Raw genomic sequence first — 20,696 nt, forward strand, 5'->3', positions numbered from 1 at the left:
TGAATATGATATGGCTCTACAGCTCTACTTAGGTGTTCTGGTGGAAAGGAAAGAAAGAAAGGACAGATGTGTAGTTCTTGAGTGAACAACTGAAATGATGTCATGTATGAATAAAAGGTGTTGGCAGTGGAGTAGTGCTGTATCATGTAGAGAGGTGGAGATGCACAGTTCACAGTGCATGTGTCTGAGAAGCCCCTGTGGAGCAGGACACCCCAGGACTATGGTCTCAAAATGCTTCTGGGATCTGCATTTTGCCTGCCAGCTTTTTCACTGGAATCTTTATTAGGTGGGCTCAATGAGGGGCAGCCCACACAACAGAGTGTGACCTTTGAGAAACCTTTCACATATACTCAAGTTGTGTAGTGCTAGGGCGTCAGTTGGTTCTCGCCTCCTCACTGAGTGGTCATAATGTTTTGGCTCATCTGTGTAGTTGTGATTATTTACAGCCAAATTATATAGTATCAGTTAGTTCAGTTCAGTTGGTGTATTCTGCTTAAGTTGGCTACGTTGCACCATTATCGACAGAGTTTTGATCCATATGCAAAGCTCAATGTTGTAAGAAGCCTACTCGCCAGACTTACTGGCAAAATCTATTTTGACAAAATGACGTATATTACGATAGTAATGAGTAGTGCCAAAACAGCTGTGGACAGTGGCTATTTGGACGTTAATACAGAACACTGAACATCAATAAGACTTGAGTATGTTCCATCTCTGAATCAGGTAAGCTGCTAATGCTGCTACATGCTAATGCTGCTGCATGCACAAAGTGGCCTTTTCTTTTCACTGCCACCATGTAGGAGTAATAATGGGAGAGAACAAAAAGCTGATATAAACATAATTCCTGTAAGGATTACATTGTGTTGGATAAATCTTACCAAAAAGTCTGTACACAAAAAATAAGAACCTTCATACATGAACCTTCATACATGTTCAGTCTCCCATTTATGGGTGATCGATTCCCTGCTCTGTGTGTGTGTGTGTGTGTGTTCAGACAGACACAGGTAATGAAATCAGAGGTATAGATAAGGCTGGCCTCGGGAGGGTTTCACTCTGTGTGCGTTTGTGTGAATGTCTGTGTGAAATCTTGACTTCAGCATGGTTTACCTGCGTGGCTCTGTTAACCTCGTTACCCATCTTCGGCATGGAACCTCAAATTATTGTTGTCTTTGTTCCTTCAGTGCTTTTGCACATTTGAATGAAACCATTTCACCCATTTCACCCAAAGCATCCACCTATGCTCATTTAGCTCTACCACGCACCATCAGATACACAGTCAGATGGAATTTCAAAGGGCTGCCCGACTGACAGATAACTATAGTGCCAAGCAGCAGTACAAGGAAGTTCACATGTTCCTGCTCTCACCTCCACTAACCTCCTCATGTCCCCTTCAGTAATACTACAACTCTCTCTCAGTCTGGAGCTCACACTGAGCTGCTATTTAGCACATATGCAGTCAGTTTTTCTCTCAGTACTTGTAGATTTAACCCTGTTGGTTTTCCCACCAAGTGCATACTAAAGTGACATTGTTTATAGGCTTTGTGTAGAGATTTATCTGACTGATCATTAATGCCTGTACTTTGTAGATGGTGGAGTTTGGACAAAAAAGAAATCATGGATTTGCTAAGGTTTTTTCTCCTCTTCCAAGCATGGTGTGTGTGTCTGTGTGGTTGTGTGTGAGAGAGAGAGGGAGAGAGAAAGACAAAGAAAGGAAGAGAGAAAAATTGAGCAAGCTCAAAGCAGTGAAGTGGGTGGGTCATACAGTCTGTGCTGTTATCAGCTCAGGGTTTAAGCATGCAGAGTGGTCATGAAGTCCACTTTGTTCTACTTAGCCAAAGGGCTCTGCTTATTCAGAGTCCTTTAACACATTTTATGTAGGATTGCAATTCATCAGATTTTGGGATTTTATTGTCGCGTTAAGTGATATTTGGAAAGGTAGAACAGGCCACATTTCCGGCCACTTTGAGATCATGGTGCGCTTCAGCCGGCTGTCATCTTGGCGCAGCTGGGATTTGCTGCACTTTGTCCCTGAGAGCCTGCCAGCTCTGGACACCCCTGCCCCTCAGGTGAGGCCGAGGAGATCCTTTGCACTTTATCTTTCATGCAGTGACAAATCATTCATACACACACACACACACACACACACAAACACACACACACACACACAATTTCTGCCGTTGTCTCTGGCAAACGGGTGTTTGCCAGCCTGCTGTTGTTTGGGTGATGACTCTTAAGTCTCAGTGCTACACATCAGACAAGTGCGTCACAAGCTGTCACTTTATGCTTTCCCCCACTTTTTCAGTTCACTAATATTTGTCAGGAAAGTTTCTGAGGGGTCTGACTGCCCACCCCTGGTGTCTAGGAAGCAGGTCCACTTGTCTGAAATATAGTATGGGATGAGACCTCATGTAGCAGCAGTTCCCACCCTGGAGGGAAGTTAGTGGTGGGCAGGTTTTGATCATTGATTAATCTTTTTCTCACCCCTCAATGGGCCTTTGTGTTAGAGCTGCCACTTCCCTGACCCAGACAGGACAGCAACAGAGTGGGGCAGAAGAAAGACACTGTGGCAGATTAGATAGAAACCAGGGCTTTGTAGACTGAAGAGGAAGAGAGGTGGTCATAGTGGGGACAGTAGGGCAGAGACAAGTATGAGTTGCTTTCAAATGCTGTAAGACATGGTTAGTAAAGCATGTTTGCCTTTCTTCTTATTCTTAAGGCATTTTATTTTTCGGAAACATCCTCTGTTTCCTTTATATCTTTTTGTATTGATAATGAATTTATATTTATAATTTCCCAGAATTATATTCTGTTCTGATCTTGTTATTGTTGAAGAAAAATCCACCCACCCTTATCTGTGTGTGTCCCTGCTGTTTCCCATCATTAATCATAGCCTGATCAAGGGGATTCTCTTATCAGGTGTGTAGAACATGGGTTAATCCATTTCTCTCTATGCATATGTCTTTGCATTCTTGTGAGAGACCGAGCTGGATATAATGTCATTGGGTTTGGATATTTCATATCTCTCCTGTTTGTGTTTCTATGGAGTAAGGAAATGTTTCTAGTACACCAGGGCTGTTTTAGGGGTTTTCCGTCTCCCTGAGAACACCCAGTCAAGGGCACTTCCTTGTGGTCGTCACAATTCATTTATGTTGGCTGTGATCACAGGAAAGGTGTGCTCCATAGTTTGTTGTTGCTATTATTCAATCATTTGTGTGAATACATTTGTGTGAATTTAAATGTAAAATAGTAATAAAAGATTTGGTGGAGCCCTTACCAACTGACGTTTATCAAAAAGGTAAAATCTCTGTGGCCTCTGTTTGCTGCTTGTGAAAAAGCTTGTCACATGGGCAAGGCTGCAGTACATGCTCCACCTATATTTGGGAAACTATTAAAAGCTAAGGCTGTAGGTCTTAGGCTGTAGTTCTAAGGCTGCTGAAGGACTTCTTTCATATCACTTCTGAGAGTCTTGTCATTGAGTTCATGAAGACACACTTCCTTGCACGTAATTTTTCTGGCCACGATAGCTGAAGTTGTGTGAAACTGGGTATTCACTGTTTTTTATTTAGACGGCTTTGTGTAGGAAGAGTTTACGGAGTCAGTCTGTGAAGTGACTGCATATTCTCTGCATGACAAACAGAAATAAGGAGATCGCTCTGTTGGGAAGAATGGAACCAACAGGCAAACTTACAAAACATCACAATATAGGTGACCAGAGAGAGAAGTCATTGGTAATAAAGACAGAGAGGCACACAGGTGGAGAGGGATGGGGAGTGACCAGCAGATAGGCGGACAGAAAGACGTGTTGAGGGGGAGTCAGCTTGAGTCGCAGAATGTTAAGTGATGGGTGCCTGTGCAAGGGCGGTCTCCCCTGCAAGCTGTCTGCTTACGTCCCTCTTGTATCCCTAGTCCCCCACCCTCCTCTCCAGCTCACTCAGTGGGGTGATATCCTGCTTGTTGCCATAGCAATGGGACAGCGAGTGGGAGCTATGCACAAGGGTTGGTTCAGCCTGTCCAGTCTCACCTTCAGGAGTAGGAATGTGGGAGCAAAGGACAGGAGGGAGTCTCTTAGATAGAAAGGAGCTCAGAAGGTTATTGCAGGAAACCTGAATAAGACTGCTGTTGTACTGTTGTACTGTTGTACTGCTGCAACATTTGATTTGATTGTGATTCAACCACCAATCTGGAGTTTTAGCCAGGGAGAACGATATCAGCACAGGATCATGAATGACTGGTCTATGTGAAAAGTTAAAGGATTGCCATGGTTTTTCCTGGATTGGACATGCCTTTCACGGCTATGGTGAGTAAGCAATGGCATTCTGCTCATGCTACTACTTCATAGTTGTATCAAAACTGTTAGGACATTCATTTATAATTATTATAGGAAAGGTCGCTCATGAGTCCTTGCATTTTTTCTTAGCACCTTAAAAAATATGACACTGTGCTTTCATTGTGTGTTGGCTACTTATCATTCAGCTTCTCTTTAATCCATCCCTCTAAAATCTGAAGCCATGGATGGAAACTGATGAAGATGGTTAATCACCGATTTGCTGTATGTCTTTGTCACGTTTTAAAGGCTGATGTTTAGCGGAGAAGTGATATTGACTAACTACAGCCTTAGAGACTTACCTCATTTGGAAAGTAAAGGCTGTTGGATAGTGCCATATATGTTCAGTTATGTAGAACACTTTTTTCAAAATCTGCATCCTCTCTCATCCTAATGACACGATTACTTCAATATACTTTACTGAATAGAGCTGCTCTAGTCCACTTCCTGTCTCCGGAGACCTTTTAGTTCCTGGCACCTGTGTCCTTTCCCAAGTAGAACACCCCCCCACCCCCCCTTAGAGGGAATGGTTGACTCTGTGGCGACATGTCTAAACATAGCTGCAGGTAGATTATGGTTTGGTCAGTTGCACTCTGTGTTGACTGTACAGAGTTAAAAACAATGGCAGTTCTTGTTATGCTACAATAACATTGTGACTTAGCTAATGTTCATGAGATGCTATGCCTTGTGAAACATTCTGTGTGATGCGTTTGTAAAAGTGTCCCTTTTGTACTGTATTAGATTCAAAAGTAGTGACTTTGAATGTTCAATTTTAGGAATGTACTTTCATGTAGTTCTGTATCAATGAAACAGTTCTCCACCTGAGGGATGTAATACAAATCATATTGTAAGGATAGGTTAGGTCACATGGTAGGTAAAGCACTGACTTACAGACAGGAAAACTGCCTGTGATGACGGTCACAAAGATATTCGGGAATGTGCATAGTGAGCTTGCCGTGGCGCGGGTTAATATTGGTGGTTTTCATTTTGCAGGAAAAAACTATGAGTAATTAAAGTATAACACGGTTTGTATCCCTAATGTGTAACATGTGCAGTGCGTTATCCCTCTGATGGCAAGCTATTGAAATCAAGCCAACTCAAAGAAAACAACATCAGGAGAAGTGCACACCCTTAGGCTACATCATGCAAGGGAACTGCAGTTAGTGCAATTAACAGTGGAGCACTACGGCATTTGAGCTGTTGTAGGACAGAATTTCTACTCAAAAAACACTGAATTCCATGCAATCTCACAGACAACTCCTGAACTGAAACACTGAAATCCATGCAATCTCACAGAGAACTCCTGAACTCCTCCCACTTCTACACACCCACACCCACAAAAAGCATGGGCTGATGCATATAGATCTTTTCACACTTATTTATGTATTTATTGTACAGAACACAACAACAATAATATTAGTAGGAGTTGATGTAGGATGTTGTTTATCTTCCACATAGAAATATTCTAAAAATAATTTCTTGATTCACTGTCATAATCATTTCACCTACCTATATATGACCCTACACAATATGAAACCATTTCATTATTTATTTAAATACCCTCCCGTGTGGTGTAGAAGTTCTATGGAAGTTGCTGTAGAAGATACTAGCTGCACTGATATGTGTGTGGCCTGGAGTCCCGCATTTCTGTTTCATGTGATTGTTTGGCTTAGGTCAGGGACGGGGCTATGCCTACTTTACATAAGAGAACAATGGCTGACTTCAGAGCAATAGTTTTAGGTCATGCTGTCACCTCTACCCACGCCCCTAGTGTTATGTCATGAATGTTCCCTTTCAGGATACTCCATCTGTCCATTTGATGTGCAGCACTGCAGACTGTCTTCCGCAGTATTTATCCTGAGGGAGGGAAGGGAAATGATCATATTTTAAGCTTGGATGGATGATGTCATTCTTCTATAGGAAATCCCAGTGTATCCTTATGAGGTCATTTCCTCCACTCTCTTTCTGTATAGTATGTGCTCTGCTCTGTTGTGTCTATAGCTGAGGGCGGGTTCATTTCTGGTCAGTGTATCACATGCCCCTCTCATGTGCCCAGAGTTGACCTATTTCCCTCTCGCTCTCTATCTCATCTGTCTGTATCTTTGTCTTTATTCAATACCCTCTTTTCTCTCTCTCTCTCTCTCTCTCTCTCTCTCTCTCTTGCAGGGTCAGGCTCGCCGCAGGAAAAACATGACAGAGTTTCTTGGTGACGCAACCATCCCACCCCCAGACACATTGGCCCAGCTGGGTGGCTCTCTGCCTTCTGCAATCATTCCGGGGCCTGAGAGCTGGAAGAACCGTGCTGCCAGCCGGTTCAGTGGCTTCTTTGGTGCCAGCAATACTGCCTTTGGCAAGGTGGGACGCTCACCTCCATCTCGCTATAAGACAGATAAATTGGAAATTTTTGGCTAAGAAGGAATCTGTTGTTCGATTTGCTTTTCCGGCTTCTCCCTTTACTTTAGTGTGTTATATAGCTTTTTGTCCATGTAAACAGTCTGCAAAGTTACAAAAGCCCAAAGTACACACCAGAGGGAGTAACACTCTCCTACAGAAACCACTTTTCTCAGCTGCCTAAAATGCCTCATTGGAATTTCTAGTCCTTTGTTACAAGATGACGGAATATCATAACATAATCTTTACTGGCCACCTATCTCACCAATCAGAAAACACTTGGCTTATCGGTAATTATCAGTAATAACACTTTGAGATACAAACATGTATCTCAACAAAAATCTGTCAGCACTAGGAATGTTATAATTGGTTAAATCAACTGTAAACACACACTTAAAAAATGTGTGTCTGCCACCATAATACATTCATACAATACAATACATTATGTTTATTTTGGTAGGAGGTGGACCGTGTGGAGCAGCTCCAGAATAAGCTCTACTCGTACTCACACTATGGGCTCCCAAAGGTACCCCCTCAGCTTGCCTTCCACCAAGACTCCTGGGAGGGGGAGGAGGACAGCAACCTTAACATGGAGGAAAGCTGGAAAGAGTTGCTAGACCAACCAGAGGTAACACACACACAACACACTCTCATACATTATCACATGTTCACAAGACATCATCACACTAACTCAAACACCTGTTTACACTGATTGCCAGTCTCCTGCTCTACCATGTAAGTGGGTCTGTGTTGGTTTGCAGGCGCTGAGCAGACGGCAGGTCCACCAGCAAGAGGCCATCTGGGAGCTGCTGCATACAGAGGTCACCTATATTAAGAAGCTCAGAGTCATCACAGATGTGAGTGGAACTCCCTCTCTCCATATACCACCCTACACTGTTCTGCTGCCACTACTTCTGACTTGTAATGTGCGTTCCATACTAAGAGCAAGTAAATGACTAAGAGGGGTTTATTATGGTCTCTGGTAGAGCTCTGTGCTGAGGCCATCTCAGTAGTCTGAAGTGGAGCACCATGCTGTGGCCTATTCATTCTGTGCTCTTTGGCAGAGCTCCATGGTGAGACCTTCTCTTTGTATGTTCCGGTGCAGCTGTTTATGTGCGGGATTCTGAACCTGCAGGACAGCGGGCTACTGAGTGATGTAGAGCCAGCATGTCTCTTTAGTAATGTGCAGGACCTAGTACGGCTGCACACAGCGCTCTGGGCTCAGGTCATGCAGCCTGCACTGGAGAAAGCCAGACGTCTCCGAACACTGCTCAACCCCATAGACCTGCATCCAGGCTTCAAAACAGTGAGACTCACATTCGCATAAATAGTCATTCACATATGATGCATGCACACACACACACACACACACACACACACACTTGTACACATGTGTATTTTTTACATATTAATTCGGATATAGATACATTAACCCATGTGTCATGACCCATGCCATTTTATGATACAACTTTTACGCTGTGACATCTTATAGACTTCTGTAAAAACACATCCTTGTACTGTATGTGATGACATATTGATGTACATATGTAGTCACTACTGTGTTTGTGTGTAGTTTGCTTCTAGGTTCCAGCCTTATATCCGCTACTGTATGGAGGAGGAAGCCTGCATGGAGCACATACGCACCCTGCTCAGAGACAATGAGCAATTTAGGATTTTTGTTACTGTAAGTGTACTGGCATGCCTGGCTATATGTATGTATGTGTGTCTATATTTATATATATATATATATATCTCCACAGTAGTACATACAACATAACAGTAAAAGACGGTATTATTACTCGACACAACAACAGGAGGCAAAAGAAAAACCAGACTTAAAGTTCCCTCAGCGAGTTATCCTGTTTAGTGTTGCGTGTTGGCTTTGGGTACCAGGCCAAAGCGAGCCATTCTGCACCTCAGGGACCTGGACCTGCCACCAGAGGGCAGTACAGTGTAGTGGCAGTTGAGTGGGTGTGTGATGTACCGTGCTATTGTGATTGCAATTCGTGTGATGGCTCTAGAATTGAGCTCTTAGAGGTTGGGTGTGGGGAGACCTATTGTCTTGGCAGCAGTGTAGGTTGTGTGTGTTAGTTTTGCATGGTTTGTGACAGACAGCATGTTGAAAGAAACAGGTGAAACAGTAGAGCAGAATGGGTTGGACAATACTTTGGCACAACAGTAGCAACATATAGTACTTTGAGTTTACGGATGGCTGGTAGCCTTTGATTTCACCTTTTTATATGTCCTTTGTGTGCTCTTCTAATCTGAGTTTATTGGCCAGTGGAGGTCTGAGGTATTTGAAGCTGTCAACTACTTCAACGGTTTCATTTTCGATCAGGATGGGGTGCTGTAGTGACAAGATACCCTTTTACTATTTTCTTTACTGTTACTGTTTTCTAGACATTGAGATGGAGGTAGTTACACTCAATGGGTGAAGTGTGCAACAGTGTTATAATAATCCAGAACAGAGCATTATCTGTGAGGAGAGCAAGGATGGCTGTGTCGTCTGTGTATCAGGCTGGTGCAATCATCGGTGTACAGCATGTAGAGAAATGGGTTCAGCACACAGCCCTGTGGTGCTCCGGTGTTTGTGCTGAGTGCAGGTGATGTTATTGTGCCCACCCACACTGCTCTCCATCTGTCACTGAGGAAATGATGATGGATCAGCTGGGGGAGGGTTGAGCTAGTGAGTGAAGCCTCCTGATTATCAAGAGCTTTTGGATGGTGTTCAAAGCAGAGCTGAAACCCACAAAGAGGATCCTGGTGAAGTTATCTGGTGCTGAAGGAGGAGGTGCAGCAGGCAGGCCACAACATCCTCTGTGCCCCTTATGGCCCTGTGGGTACATTGGCAGCATGGTCTGTAGCAGCAACAGCTTCTCCAAGCTCTTCACTACTGTATATTTTAGGGCAATGGGACTGTAATGATTATGTTCTGTGGATCTGGGTTTTTGGGCATTGGCATTATTGTTGAGGTTCTCCAGAGGGTGGGTATTATGGCAGACCGGTAGGATTGGGATGCTGTCAGGCCCCGGGGCCTTGCCTGGCTGGCACTGTACCTCCTCCACTGAAAAAGGGACGGGCTTGTTGGGGTCTGGTGGAGCGAGGGCTCTCAGCTCTTTGACACATTTGTCTGTGAGGTCCTGAGTGTCTGGTCTGTATCAGATGGTAGATATATGTGTGTGCATAGGGGGTGTGATGTCAATCTCTTGTTTTGATGTCTTGAGCAGTGGGCTGAGACAGACAAGCAGTGCAACCGTTTAAAACTTGTCGACATGCTGGCGAAGCCCCATCAGAGACTCACCAAATACCCCCTCCTGCTCAAGAGTGTTCTGAAGAGGACAGACGACCCGGCTGCACGGGACACACTCAACAGCATGGTGAGAGATGGAGGGTAACGAAAGTAAAACAAGGAATAAAGAATAAAAGAAAGAAAGAAAGAAAGAAAGAAAGAGGATAAAAACAAATACACTCTAATAGTGATCTGGCCTTGTGAGAGAGATCCAAGAGATGGGGATAGAAAGAGGATAGAAAATGACTAGTGTAGATGTGTGCACAAGCGGATATGTGAATCTATGTGTCTATGTGTGTGTGTGTGTGTGTGTGTGTGTGTGTGTGTGTGTGTGTGTGCGCGCGCAGGTGGTGTGTGTGGAGGGCTTCATTAACAGTGTGGATGCTCAGATGCATCAGCGTCAGGAGCAGCAGAAGTTGGCAGCAATTTCTGCCCGGTTGGAGGCCTGTGAAACCACAGAGGGCGGCAGTGAAGAGGTGGAACGGGTGAGGGGCTCCAGACCATGAAAACACGCCTGTAAAACACACAAGACTGTACTAAAGCCTATACACATATACATTCACTAAAGCTGTTCACAAAAGCCATTCACAAAACAGTATAAACAATGATTAGCCAAATCTATCTTCATTCATAGTTATTTTCCACCAAAATGTTTACAGGAATAGCAGATGAGCCCAGACAACCTCAAAAAACTCTAAAATGGACATAAAAATGTACTGATCTCTGTCTGCTTTTCTGCAGATACTGCGGGAGTACAGTCGGTTTGACCTGATGGCCCCAATGATTGACACCTCCCCAGAGGACACACGGCAGCTGCACGTGGAGGGGGCTCTGCGCATGAAGGAGGGAAAAGACAGTAAGGTGAGCATAGCATCCTCTCACCTTATGTCCTCCAGCATGAACAACAGGGGACTGAATTCTGAGTTATACTGCACTACAGAGCTGGAACTGTGAGTTATACTGCACTATAGAGCTGGAACTGTGAGTTATACTGCACTATAGAGCTGGAACTGTGAGTTACACTGCACTATAGAGCTGGTTTGGAAGAGGTGTATCACAGGAACTGCCTCACATAACAGATTGAACATGACACAGCTCTTACACAGATAGAAACCAAAAGTGCTGAGGGCTGAAAAGGCCACCAGGATTCAAATCTTTCCATCCGCTTTCCTGGAACATATTGCTAATGTCCTGTCTTTTGACTAACAATAGAGAAGGAAATATCAGATCCTATTGTCAAGTGACATTTTCCCAGATTCTCAGGGGCACTGAACTGTGTGTGTGTGCGTGTGTGTTTGTGTGTGTGCGTGTGTGTGTGTGTGTGTGTGTGTGTGTGTGTGTGTGTGTGTGTGTGTGTGTGTGTGTGTGTGTGTGTGTGTGTGTGTTTGTCCTTCCCCCAGATGGAGGTGTACTGTTTTCTATTTACCGACCTGTTGCTGATCACTAAGCCTGTGAAGCGTGTGGAGAAAGTAAAGATTATCAGGCAGCCCCTTCTCATACACAACGTTGTGTGCAGAGAGCTCAAAGATCCTGGTAAGATACATAATTTATCAGAGAAGTAAATAAAAACAATTCCTCAACAGGAGTTTTACTTCCTGTAATTTACCCATGTTTCATAATCTTCTGTCTTCTTAAGGCTCATTTGTGCTCATTTACCTCAATGACTTCAAGACCGCGGTGGCTGCCTACTCCTTCCAGGCCAACAGTGCCACACAGGGCCGAAGCTGGATAGATGCTATCTGTAATGTACAGGTAGGAGCAGTGTGGTAGTGCCTCTTAAAAGTCTCTAAAAATCTCAGTGAACTCAAGCTCTATTTCTGAAAACATGTGTGTGTATCTCAGAACCAGCTGCAGCGGCTACGTAGTGAGGAGGCTCGGCGGAGGAAGGCATGTCTACAACAGAGGCTGGAGGAAGATGAGGAGGCAGAGGAAGATGTGAGCAGTAACTCTACAGCCAGCTCCCCTTCCTTGCAGCAACGACAGGCACACCAGTTCAGGTGCATAGATACACTCCAGGTTGTAACCATGAATATGTGCATTACACTATACTATATATACTGATGTGAAATCATCTCCTCTCTCAGCTTTTGTGGAAGCTCCTTAGTCTTACTCATGATTGCAACGCACCTTAAATACCTTCATGGGTGGGGTTTATGCATGCATCCCAGCTGAAGCAAATTAAGGATCATTATTAGTTCCCAAAGGCTTAATTATGGGTTGAATAATTGTGACATGACTTTTTTTCTTTGTTGATTTCATGTTTCACTCAACTGATAAAAAGTCACCCAAAGCCAAATCTAGCTCTTTGAAAAAAACTTTCAATGGTAAATCATTGAAATCTTTGGGGGTTTGAATATTTCCAATTGTGACTGTATATATATATTTTACATTTATAAAATGTATTTTAAATGTCTTTATACATGCATGCATGTCTGCCGGCGAACCTAAACACACACGCACAAACAACATTTTCTGATGTTTTGTAACTGCTGTGGTGAGCATGAACAAAATACCTATCTTTGTGTATTCCACACTCTTTTTTTTCTTTCAGTGTGTCTGATGGTTCTACAGAAACTCTGTCGGTAGTGGAATTGGAACACAGCGCAGGATCAAGGGCTTCTGGAGCCAACATGGCCACACAACCCCAGGGTCAAGGATTTTTAGCCAGTGTGATGGAAGATGATAGCCAAACTGGTGTGGTGGAGATCAACCCTCAAAGGCACTCCTTATCCATGGACAGTGCCTATGGTACACTCTCTCCTCAGTCAATGATGGAGCTCCAGGGACCAACCGGTAAGAATGAGGGAGAGGTGATGGACAGAGGTAGGGAGGAGGACCACATGCAGAGTGAGGTGGCTGAGCTTGAGGAAGAACAAAAGGAGAAGAGGAAAGAGGATGAGCAGGAGGGAGGGGAAGGAGAGTCATGTGACTTGTACGTACATGTGGCTCAAACACAGAAGCCCAGGCGGAGACCGCCGGTACAAATGCGCGTAAAGACACTACAGACACTTGCTAACAAGTCCCGCTCAGAGGATAACCTCCTTCAGCGTCTCCACACTGTCCACCCAGCCAAAGCTGTCTCACGTGCCACCACCGATGTTTCAGCTAATCAGTGGCAGGAGTCAGGGAAAAGGAGAGAGGCCCTGACATCAAGCCGAATGACATACAGTAAAAGCCTTTCAGAGCTGGGTCTAGGGTTAAATGTGGAGACTCTCTCCAAACAGACAGGCGAGCAGACACCACCTGAGATGCTTGAATACTGTCTCACGCAAAGCCTTCCGTCCAGGGAACTTTCTTGTGCATTGAGGAGAACTAAGGGCTTGCAGCACAGTGGCCAAGAGGAAGAAGACTGCCCGAGCACAGAGACGGAAGCAAGAGTGCCCTCTGGGGGTCAGGAGGAGCAAGCGAAAGACACTGCCTCAGTGGAGGACACCACAAACAAAAAGTCCCCCAGTCAGCAGCGCAAGAGGCTCACGGTAGCCCAGCTGTACCGCATACGTACTACACTGGTGCTCAACTCCACACTCACTGCCTCGTAAGTATGTGTGTGTGTGAGTGTGTGAGTGTGTGTGTGTGTGTGTGTGTGTGTGTGTGTGTGTGTGTGTGTGTTTTTGTTTTTCAGGGAGTGCAAGAGAAAGTATGTACTCCAGTAGTAGAGATGATGGTCAGTGCAATTAAGATGAAGTGATTTTGAGATTAAGTGTAAATGCTAATGAAAATGTTAATGATTATGTGTAATCAGAGCACAGCAACCTAATCAGTTATTTTCAAATCTTCAAATCTTCAAAAAGGAAAATGAATACAGATGGCTTCTGTTTTCAGATTCATCATATAACCTTTCTACAAGAGATGTTATACTTTATCCATGCCTACATATTCAAGTACTGTGCCCCTAATGACATCTTGATAAGGTCAAATCAGCCACTTTGCTCTGACTGCCATCTATGCTCTTTCCATTTTTCTCCAGGGAGGTGTAGCCACAGTGGCAAGCACCCAGATGCCATTCCTTGCACATCAGAGTGTGGACTACTTTACAGAGTTTGTTTTACATGACGCAAATGCACTTAAAACAATGAGTTCTGGGATTGCCTTGCTGTAAACCCCTCATTTATCTGTAAATGCTACCTTGTTTCCTGAGCACGTTTGACGGTATTTCATAGTAGCACAGACTCATGGCTCATATTTTGCACTTTGTAACACGAGTAGCATTGAAGAGAGGGGTTGAACAGTTATGTGGTAAAGCAATTCACAGGATTACAATAAAGAGGAACCTTTGAAGAAGAACTAAACCAGGGACTTCTGGTAGGACATGAGTCCTGGCGTTGGTACACAAAAGAATGAGAAGGCCACGAGGGAGAGAATGGCCCTGCGGGACGCTGGTGGTATCCAACGATCAAGGCATGAGGTTGAACTGCAGAGAGCTGTGGCTGAAGAAGTCCTTTGGATTGTTGGGAATGTGCCCTGATTTAAAAATTCTAAAAAAGAAAACAATTTGCAGTGTTCTCGATGTGGGCAGTTGCTGGCTTCACCAGTGGCATGTTGTAAATATGCCACTGCCATGGGAGATTTCTGATACATCACTTGCAAGTGTAGGCCCATAGTTGCATTTATTTACCAGATGATAATATTATTTATGCGACTTTTGAAAAAAATACTTAAACCTAACTCACCTGTCCTTTTTATGGTTGCAAAGCACAAACTGGGGTAGATAGTTCCATTTTAAACAACACTGTCCTGTTTTTTGGTCCTTCTGCATTTTATACTAAACACCATCAACTAAGTCTTAGATACAATGTTTAAACCTGGTGAGTTTTTATATGAACCAGTTCAAGACCATGGAGCAGTGGGTTCATTGTACTACTACTGAGCACTACTACTGAGCACAACGGGAAATTCATATGTACCATGATGTAAATGTGAAAGGGGCTGGATTTGAGGAGAAATTCATCCAAGCAGTGCACATTCTCAATACTCAAAATCTCTCTATCTCTCCCTGTCTCTTTCTCTCTCTCTCTCTCTCTCTTTCTGTGTGTGTGTGTGTGCAGACGCGCACAATAAACAGTTGGATGGATTTAGGCTAATTCCAGCCAAAATAATTACTCTGCTCTTGACTTGAGCCAAAAATGAATTTACCAGCTGTTGCATTTTAAAGTTTAACCCAGCAGTTGAAAGCCAGTTTAAGAAAGGAGGACTGCAGAATAGTTGATAGAGTGGGAAACGTGTGCACCTTCAATTGTGTGAAGAATTTGGGAGGCTGAAACATAACATAACAGTTGCATCATGTTTTACTGGCAAATTCTAAACATTTTTGTTATCAAATGTTTATTAAAAGGAAAAAGAAGCAATGTACAACAGTGACATCACAAGATTTTTGGATTAGGCTACACATTTGGAACAAAGAACAAGGAAAGAACAAGGAAAGAACAAGGAAAGCCAAAAAAGAAAAGAGATGATGTACAAAAGAGTATTCAAGTGTAACCCAACTAGAGAGTAAGCAGACTCTCAAGTCATGGCTTCTCAAAGTAGGGCTATGAGTGGTCTGTAGGCCATATTGTGATTTTGTATTTAGATATACCTACAGTATATACTATTGGTGCCTCAGGATCAAATCGAATGATCTGCCTGTTTGATTCTTCCAACACCAACCATGCAGCAAAACCTTTACTATGGGCCCCACCTGCATCCACACACTTAGGAAAAACAACCCTCTCATACTTCGCATTTCCATTCTATTGTCCATCTTTTATATATATATATATATATATATACTTTTTACTTTACTTTTCTGTGATATTTATTAAGGATTTGTTTATATTATATAAAAAATAAATGTTTAGTTTAATGGCATGTTTTTTTTTTGTATATTTAGTTTATTCATGTCTTAAGTTACCACCAACCAGCAAATTGACTTTCTTACTGAACAATGTTGGGCTGTTTGCATACACATTTAAACTTGGAAGAATGAAAAATTCTTTCTGCAGTCTCTACTACCCCTCTTGTTCTCAATGATGTATAACAGCAAGGGAAGACAGATAGAATAGAATAGAGTAGAAAAGCCTTTATTGTCATTGAGTGCTTCTCCTGTTGGTGCGACGAGGGACAACATATAACATTACAACAACATATAACACAACAATATCATGAATAAAGATGTTTTGGATTCTGTTGACTAATATCTAGGAAGGATAATGTAGAGACTCGTCAGCAAAGAAGGCTGTGGAATGATTTTGGTGAGTGCATGCTATTCACTCTTCAATTTCAATTTCATTGTATTTTTTACCTTTTAAAAAAACAAAAAATTCTTTGGAACCAGGAAGTGTTAAAATGCTAAACACTAACACTAAAAACTACACACTTCCGGTCGACTCCATATTCTATAGTCCATTAATATTCACCCCTTAATGTGTATTGATGGTGCAGTGGTTAGCAATTCCTGGCCAAAGCAGGTTGCCTTTCTATAGGCCTGTCGTGCCCATTATTAATGAATTATGGTCAGTGACTTGAATCAATTTATGATGTCACAAAGTTACTAACTAAACATATGACGCAGCACTAAGATTCACCACAGTGGGGTAGGCAACCCTTCTTTTGTCATACTCATACACTCCACATATTCCTGGAAAATAATATTCAAACTATTGATATATAAATCTAATTTTGTTGCGATAGTACACTAACTATAGTTCTGATTCCATATAGTCGGCAGCATAGACATACAGCTCCGGAAAAAACGAACTCACTCACAGCTCTTAATTTTTTCTGGAGCTGTATATGTCTATGGTCAGCAGCGGTACGCAAGCCTAAATAAGACATCCGGTTTTGGCAATGGCGGCCGAAAACTGTTCAAAACATGTCAAAATAATAGTATGGTCTAAAACGTGTTACTACAAGATGCTCATTATGAATGGTGAGAGTTTAAAATAAACGTAGTTAAAAAGCCAATCATAATTTGCATCATTATGATTCTAAATGATTCATTATAAAGTGAGACTGGGAAGATGGAGGAGAAGAAAGAATTGCGCAGAATGACATATTATGGTCTTCAGTTTATAGCAGCATAACTATGGGATGGCTCTATAGTCAACTCCATCCAAGCGCCTATCTCCTATTAGATTTATTGGCTCATCAGGTCGTTCAAACAATCTTCTCACTAAACTTTAAGAACTTATTTGCAATTTCCAGAGGCAAGGTGAGTTCAACAGGTCTAACATGACATTTTTCCCCCAGCAGCTTTAATGCACAGGCTATGCACTGAACCGCACAAACGTTACATCGTACACTGCAAAAATTGCCACTCTAGATTTAAGACAAATTATTACATATTTAAGCATAATTTTGCTTAAAACAAGCTAATTTGGCTGCCAGTGCGTTAAGCAAATTTGACTTGTTAAGATTTCTTTAAATAAGACAGCCTTCACAATTACTCCAAAAGCACAGAATGTCCTGAAATAAGACTAATTCAACTCATTTCAAACCATGTAGTTACTTAAAATAAGCCTGATGTCACTCAAATCTAGTGAACTTCTGAGGCATTAGTACTTGAAATAAGACAATTCAAGCACAGAATGTCCTGAAATAAGACTAATTCCACTCATTTCAAACCATGTAGTTACCTCAAAATAAGCCTGATGTCACTCAAATCTAGTGAACTTCTGAGGCATTAGTACTTGAAATAAGAGACAATTCAGGCTTTTACATAGGACCACAATAATAAAAGTGAAATTTAGACTGACAACACTGATTTCAAGTCATCTAGTAACTTCCAAAGAAGTCTGTCATCACCCAAACCTGGAGTACTTCTTAAGCATGAAGTTACTTAAAATCAGACCACAAGCTCTTAAAATCAGGAAACGTGACACAACACATTATTTATCACTGTTTTATTAGCCTGTTAATGAAGAAAACCAATAACAGCCATTTGAGAGTAGTGAACAATAATAAGCATCAGAATGCTTAAATGTACTTAATTACATATTACACATAATGATTTAAGTAAACTATCAGACATAGGGTACATTGACATCTCCATAAACGATGACAATTCAGCAACACATCAAACAGTCAGAATTCATCAAACAGTCAACAAATCATTGACAAATGTAGCTGGAAATACATTGGACGTTGTGTTACTGTGTGCTGTCCTGACCTCCAGACATATAGAGAAAGAGTTGGGGGGGGGGGGGGGGGGGGGAGTGACATACAGAAGAGTGACATACAGTAGGAGGTTGACAAAGAGAGAGGGAGAGACAGACTAGGTTTGGATGAATGCTTGACAGTCAGCAAGCACCTTTTTATATGTTGTCGTCTTGTCACTCTCGTGAATAAAATCTTTGAGTACTTGGAATATGTTAACTGGAACACATAGTAGCATCCCATCAGTATCATGAGGGATTCCAGAAGCATGTCCCTTGGCAAGGTCATCAGTTACGCAAGAAGACATTGGGGTCCTCAGATGGCTGAAAGCAACAAATTGGGGGAGGGGGGCAGAATGAAGTTAAACCACACACATGAAATTCACAAATGAAAGCATTATGTACTGACACTAAAACCCACCTCAAGAACATGGTACAGTGCCTCACTTGCCAACTTTTCTTGGAGGGGCGGTTGGGTAAGGGAACATTTTTGGGAGCGCATCCAACAAGGCAATGGCCTGTGCAGCTGCAAACAAAGTGGTATAAGTTAATGTGCAATATTTATGATGACCCTGAAACTATGGATACATAAGAGCACTGAGTAAGCTGCAAGTCAATGTAATGGGTCACTTGTACAAATGACAAATGTAGTGGTGTTAGAACCCTCCAGTGACAACCACCAGTTTGCTGAGATTCAAGGAAAAGTGTAGTAGCATATCGGCTATGCTGCGATAATGACCATCTCACTGTACATTATCCCTTACACAGCTTTAAGTTTTTATTACTATTTTTGTTATTACATTTCTTACTGCCACTCCATGCCAGCCAGCTAACTAACTATTCACTTCTAGGGAAACCATGCATAGCCAGTCTAGCCACAATCTTTGGCTTTATCTAACCATCTTCTATCATATGTACTATCATAGACTTACCTTCCAGAAGTGACTGTGTTGTCTTGTCCAATTGCTCCATCTGTAATTGAAAGAAAAGGGCTGTTACTCTTTCAGAAAGAAAAAAATCTTCAACTTCAAGTCGAAGCTTCACTCAGGGTGGGGGATCCTTAACCTATAGAGTAGCTAGTTAGCTAAGAGCTAACTGCAGCGACTAGCTATTATATCACCAACATTCACACTAAATGAATCCTCTGAACTTGCTTACTTTTTACAGACAAGACTACTAGGGACACTTTCTGACATTGTATTACCTGGCACTAGTTTAAAACATATGAGAGACGTTAGCTCAGTCGACATGGCTTCAATTGAATTATTGTGCTAGGTTAGCTGTCTTAGCTGACGTCAAGTGTGTTAGCTTTGTTTGCTAACAAGTTAATAACTTCAACCAGAAGTCTTGGTCTTTTACAAACATTTTTGTTTTCAATATTGCTGACGAATTACCAAAGTAGGCAGAGGTTAAATTATGTTAACTTACCTTTAGCTTTTGAAGTCGAAAGGCACAGCTCTTGTACTTGCTTCAGTTCACATCACTGGCATGCAGCTCAAGCGACATTTGAGATGTGTTGGGTGCGTTCGAGTGAATTCGATCCTGCCACCGAGTTTGAGGAAAACTTGTGGTTTATGACAACATTTCTGACTGAGCATCTTGTGATCAGTGGTAATCCACAAGTATCGCAAGTATATTTGACTGTGTTTTTTAAGTGATTTAGGTCACTTTTACTACGTAATGCAATTAAGTGGTTGTTAAAACTCATATCTAGTTAAAAATAACTTGAATTATGACCTTTAATGCAATAAGAAAATAACAAGTGAATTTATGCTTGAAATGAGACGTTTTCAACTTGACACTATTGCTTAAAATAAGAGTAGGCTACCACACTTGAAATGGATTCTTTTAAGATAAAGTGCTCATATCTAGTGTTAAAGAACTCAAATTAAGTTCAAATGTGCTTATCAAGGCAGCACAAGTAATATTTGCTTGAAATAGGTAAAAATAACCTTATCAAGACAACACTAGGTAAGTCCAATTTTGCTAAAAACAAGACGAACTAGATTTTTTCATCTTAATATAAGAATAATAACCCTAGGTTAGAAAAGCAGTTTTTGCAGTGTAGGTTTTTGTGTCCACACATAGTTGTCCCATAGGAACATTCCAAATCTTAGCTAGTTAAAATGAGTGTGTTTGTCGAGGGAACACACATTCATATTGTTTTAACAGATTGAACAGTAAAGCTACTGTAACCTATTTGCAGTCTAGTATTGCATAACTGTGGTTCTGGTGCAGTTTGCCCGCGTGAGCTGTACTTTTTTGGGTATAAAATATATGAGGGCTGCACTGCTGATCAGACAAAACAATTCACTCGTGATTTTAGCAATACCGATATTGCAGGGTACATTTATTTATAGTCGCCTCAATGAGTTTTGAGCTAATTCATGACGTATAAAACGGGTCAGTAAAACTTGCCTCCTTTTAAAAGATATAACCACTGTATTGAAATGTTTCTTTTATTATTTTATACCAAAGAAAATTTGACAAGTAACTTATGTTTTCTCAACCTAAGCCTTCATTGCCATATTATTCAAACCCATGGAATCGAACAACGCAA

The 20,696-nt window shown here is 42.0% G+C and overlaps 1 protein-coding gene and 1 long non-coding RNA gene across 3 annotated transcripts in view; one reads left to right on the forward strand and one right to left on the reverse strand.

Moving 5' to 3' along the window:
* The window catches only part of plekhg5b (pleckstrin homology domain containing, family G (with RhoGef domain) member 5b), a 34,161-nt gene extending 18,808 nt beyond the window's left edge, over window positions 1-15,353 (forward strand). Inside the window, exons 1-14 of one of the 2 annotated variants that reach the window (XM_031566408.2) lie at window positions 3,291-4,297; window positions 6,491-6,679; window positions 7,176-7,343; window positions 7,477-7,572; window positions 7,821-8,021; window positions 8,289-8,399; window positions 9,943-10,092; window positions 10,352-10,489; window positions 10,746-10,865; window positions 11,405-11,537; window positions 11,641-11,756; window positions 11,847-12,001; window positions 12,556-13,539; window positions 13,972-15,353. In XM_031566408.2, coding sequence (XP_031422268.1) covers window positions 4,259-4,297; window positions 6,491-6,679; window positions 7,176-7,343; window positions 7,477-7,572; window positions 7,821-8,021; window positions 8,289-8,399; window positions 9,943-10,092; window positions 10,352-10,489; window positions 10,746-10,865; window positions 11,405-11,537; window positions 11,641-11,756; window positions 11,847-12,001; window positions 12,556-13,539; window positions 13,972-13,981 — 2,610 coding nt within the window. In that variant the 5' untranslated portion in view covers window positions 3,291-4,258 and the 3' untranslated portion in view covers window positions 13,982-15,353. Of the gene's footprint in view, window positions 1-3,290; window positions 4,298-6,490; window positions 6,680-7,175; window positions 7,344-7,476; window positions 7,573-7,820; window positions 8,022-8,288; window positions 8,400-9,942; window positions 10,093-10,351; window positions 10,490-10,745; window positions 10,866-11,404; window positions 11,538-11,640; window positions 11,757-11,846; window positions 12,002-12,555; window positions 13,540-13,971 lie in introns of those variants that run through there. The other variant, XM_031566406.2, reaches the window with a different exon arrangement.
* Window positions 15,354-17,869: 2,516 nt separating this feature from the next.
* Window positions 17,870-19,822, reverse strand: LOC116220212. Its single transcript, XR_004163492.2, has 4 exons — window positions 19,565-19,822; window positions 19,069-19,108; window positions 18,558-18,662; window positions 17,870-18,460 (listed from the first exon to the last, which is right to left on the reverse strand). It is a non-coding gene; the product is annotated as an uncharacterized LOC116220212 (long non-coding RNA).
* Window positions 19,823-20,696: the final 874 nt, after the last annotated feature.

The sequence above is a fragment of the Clupea harengus genome, chromosome 4 (assembly GCF_900700415.2).
Source record: "Clupea harengus chromosome 4, Ch_v2.0.2, whole genome shotgun sequence".
Taxonomy (NCBI): domain Eukaryota; kingdom Metazoa; phylum Chordata; class Actinopteri; order Clupeiformes; family Clupeidae; genus Clupea; species Clupea harengus.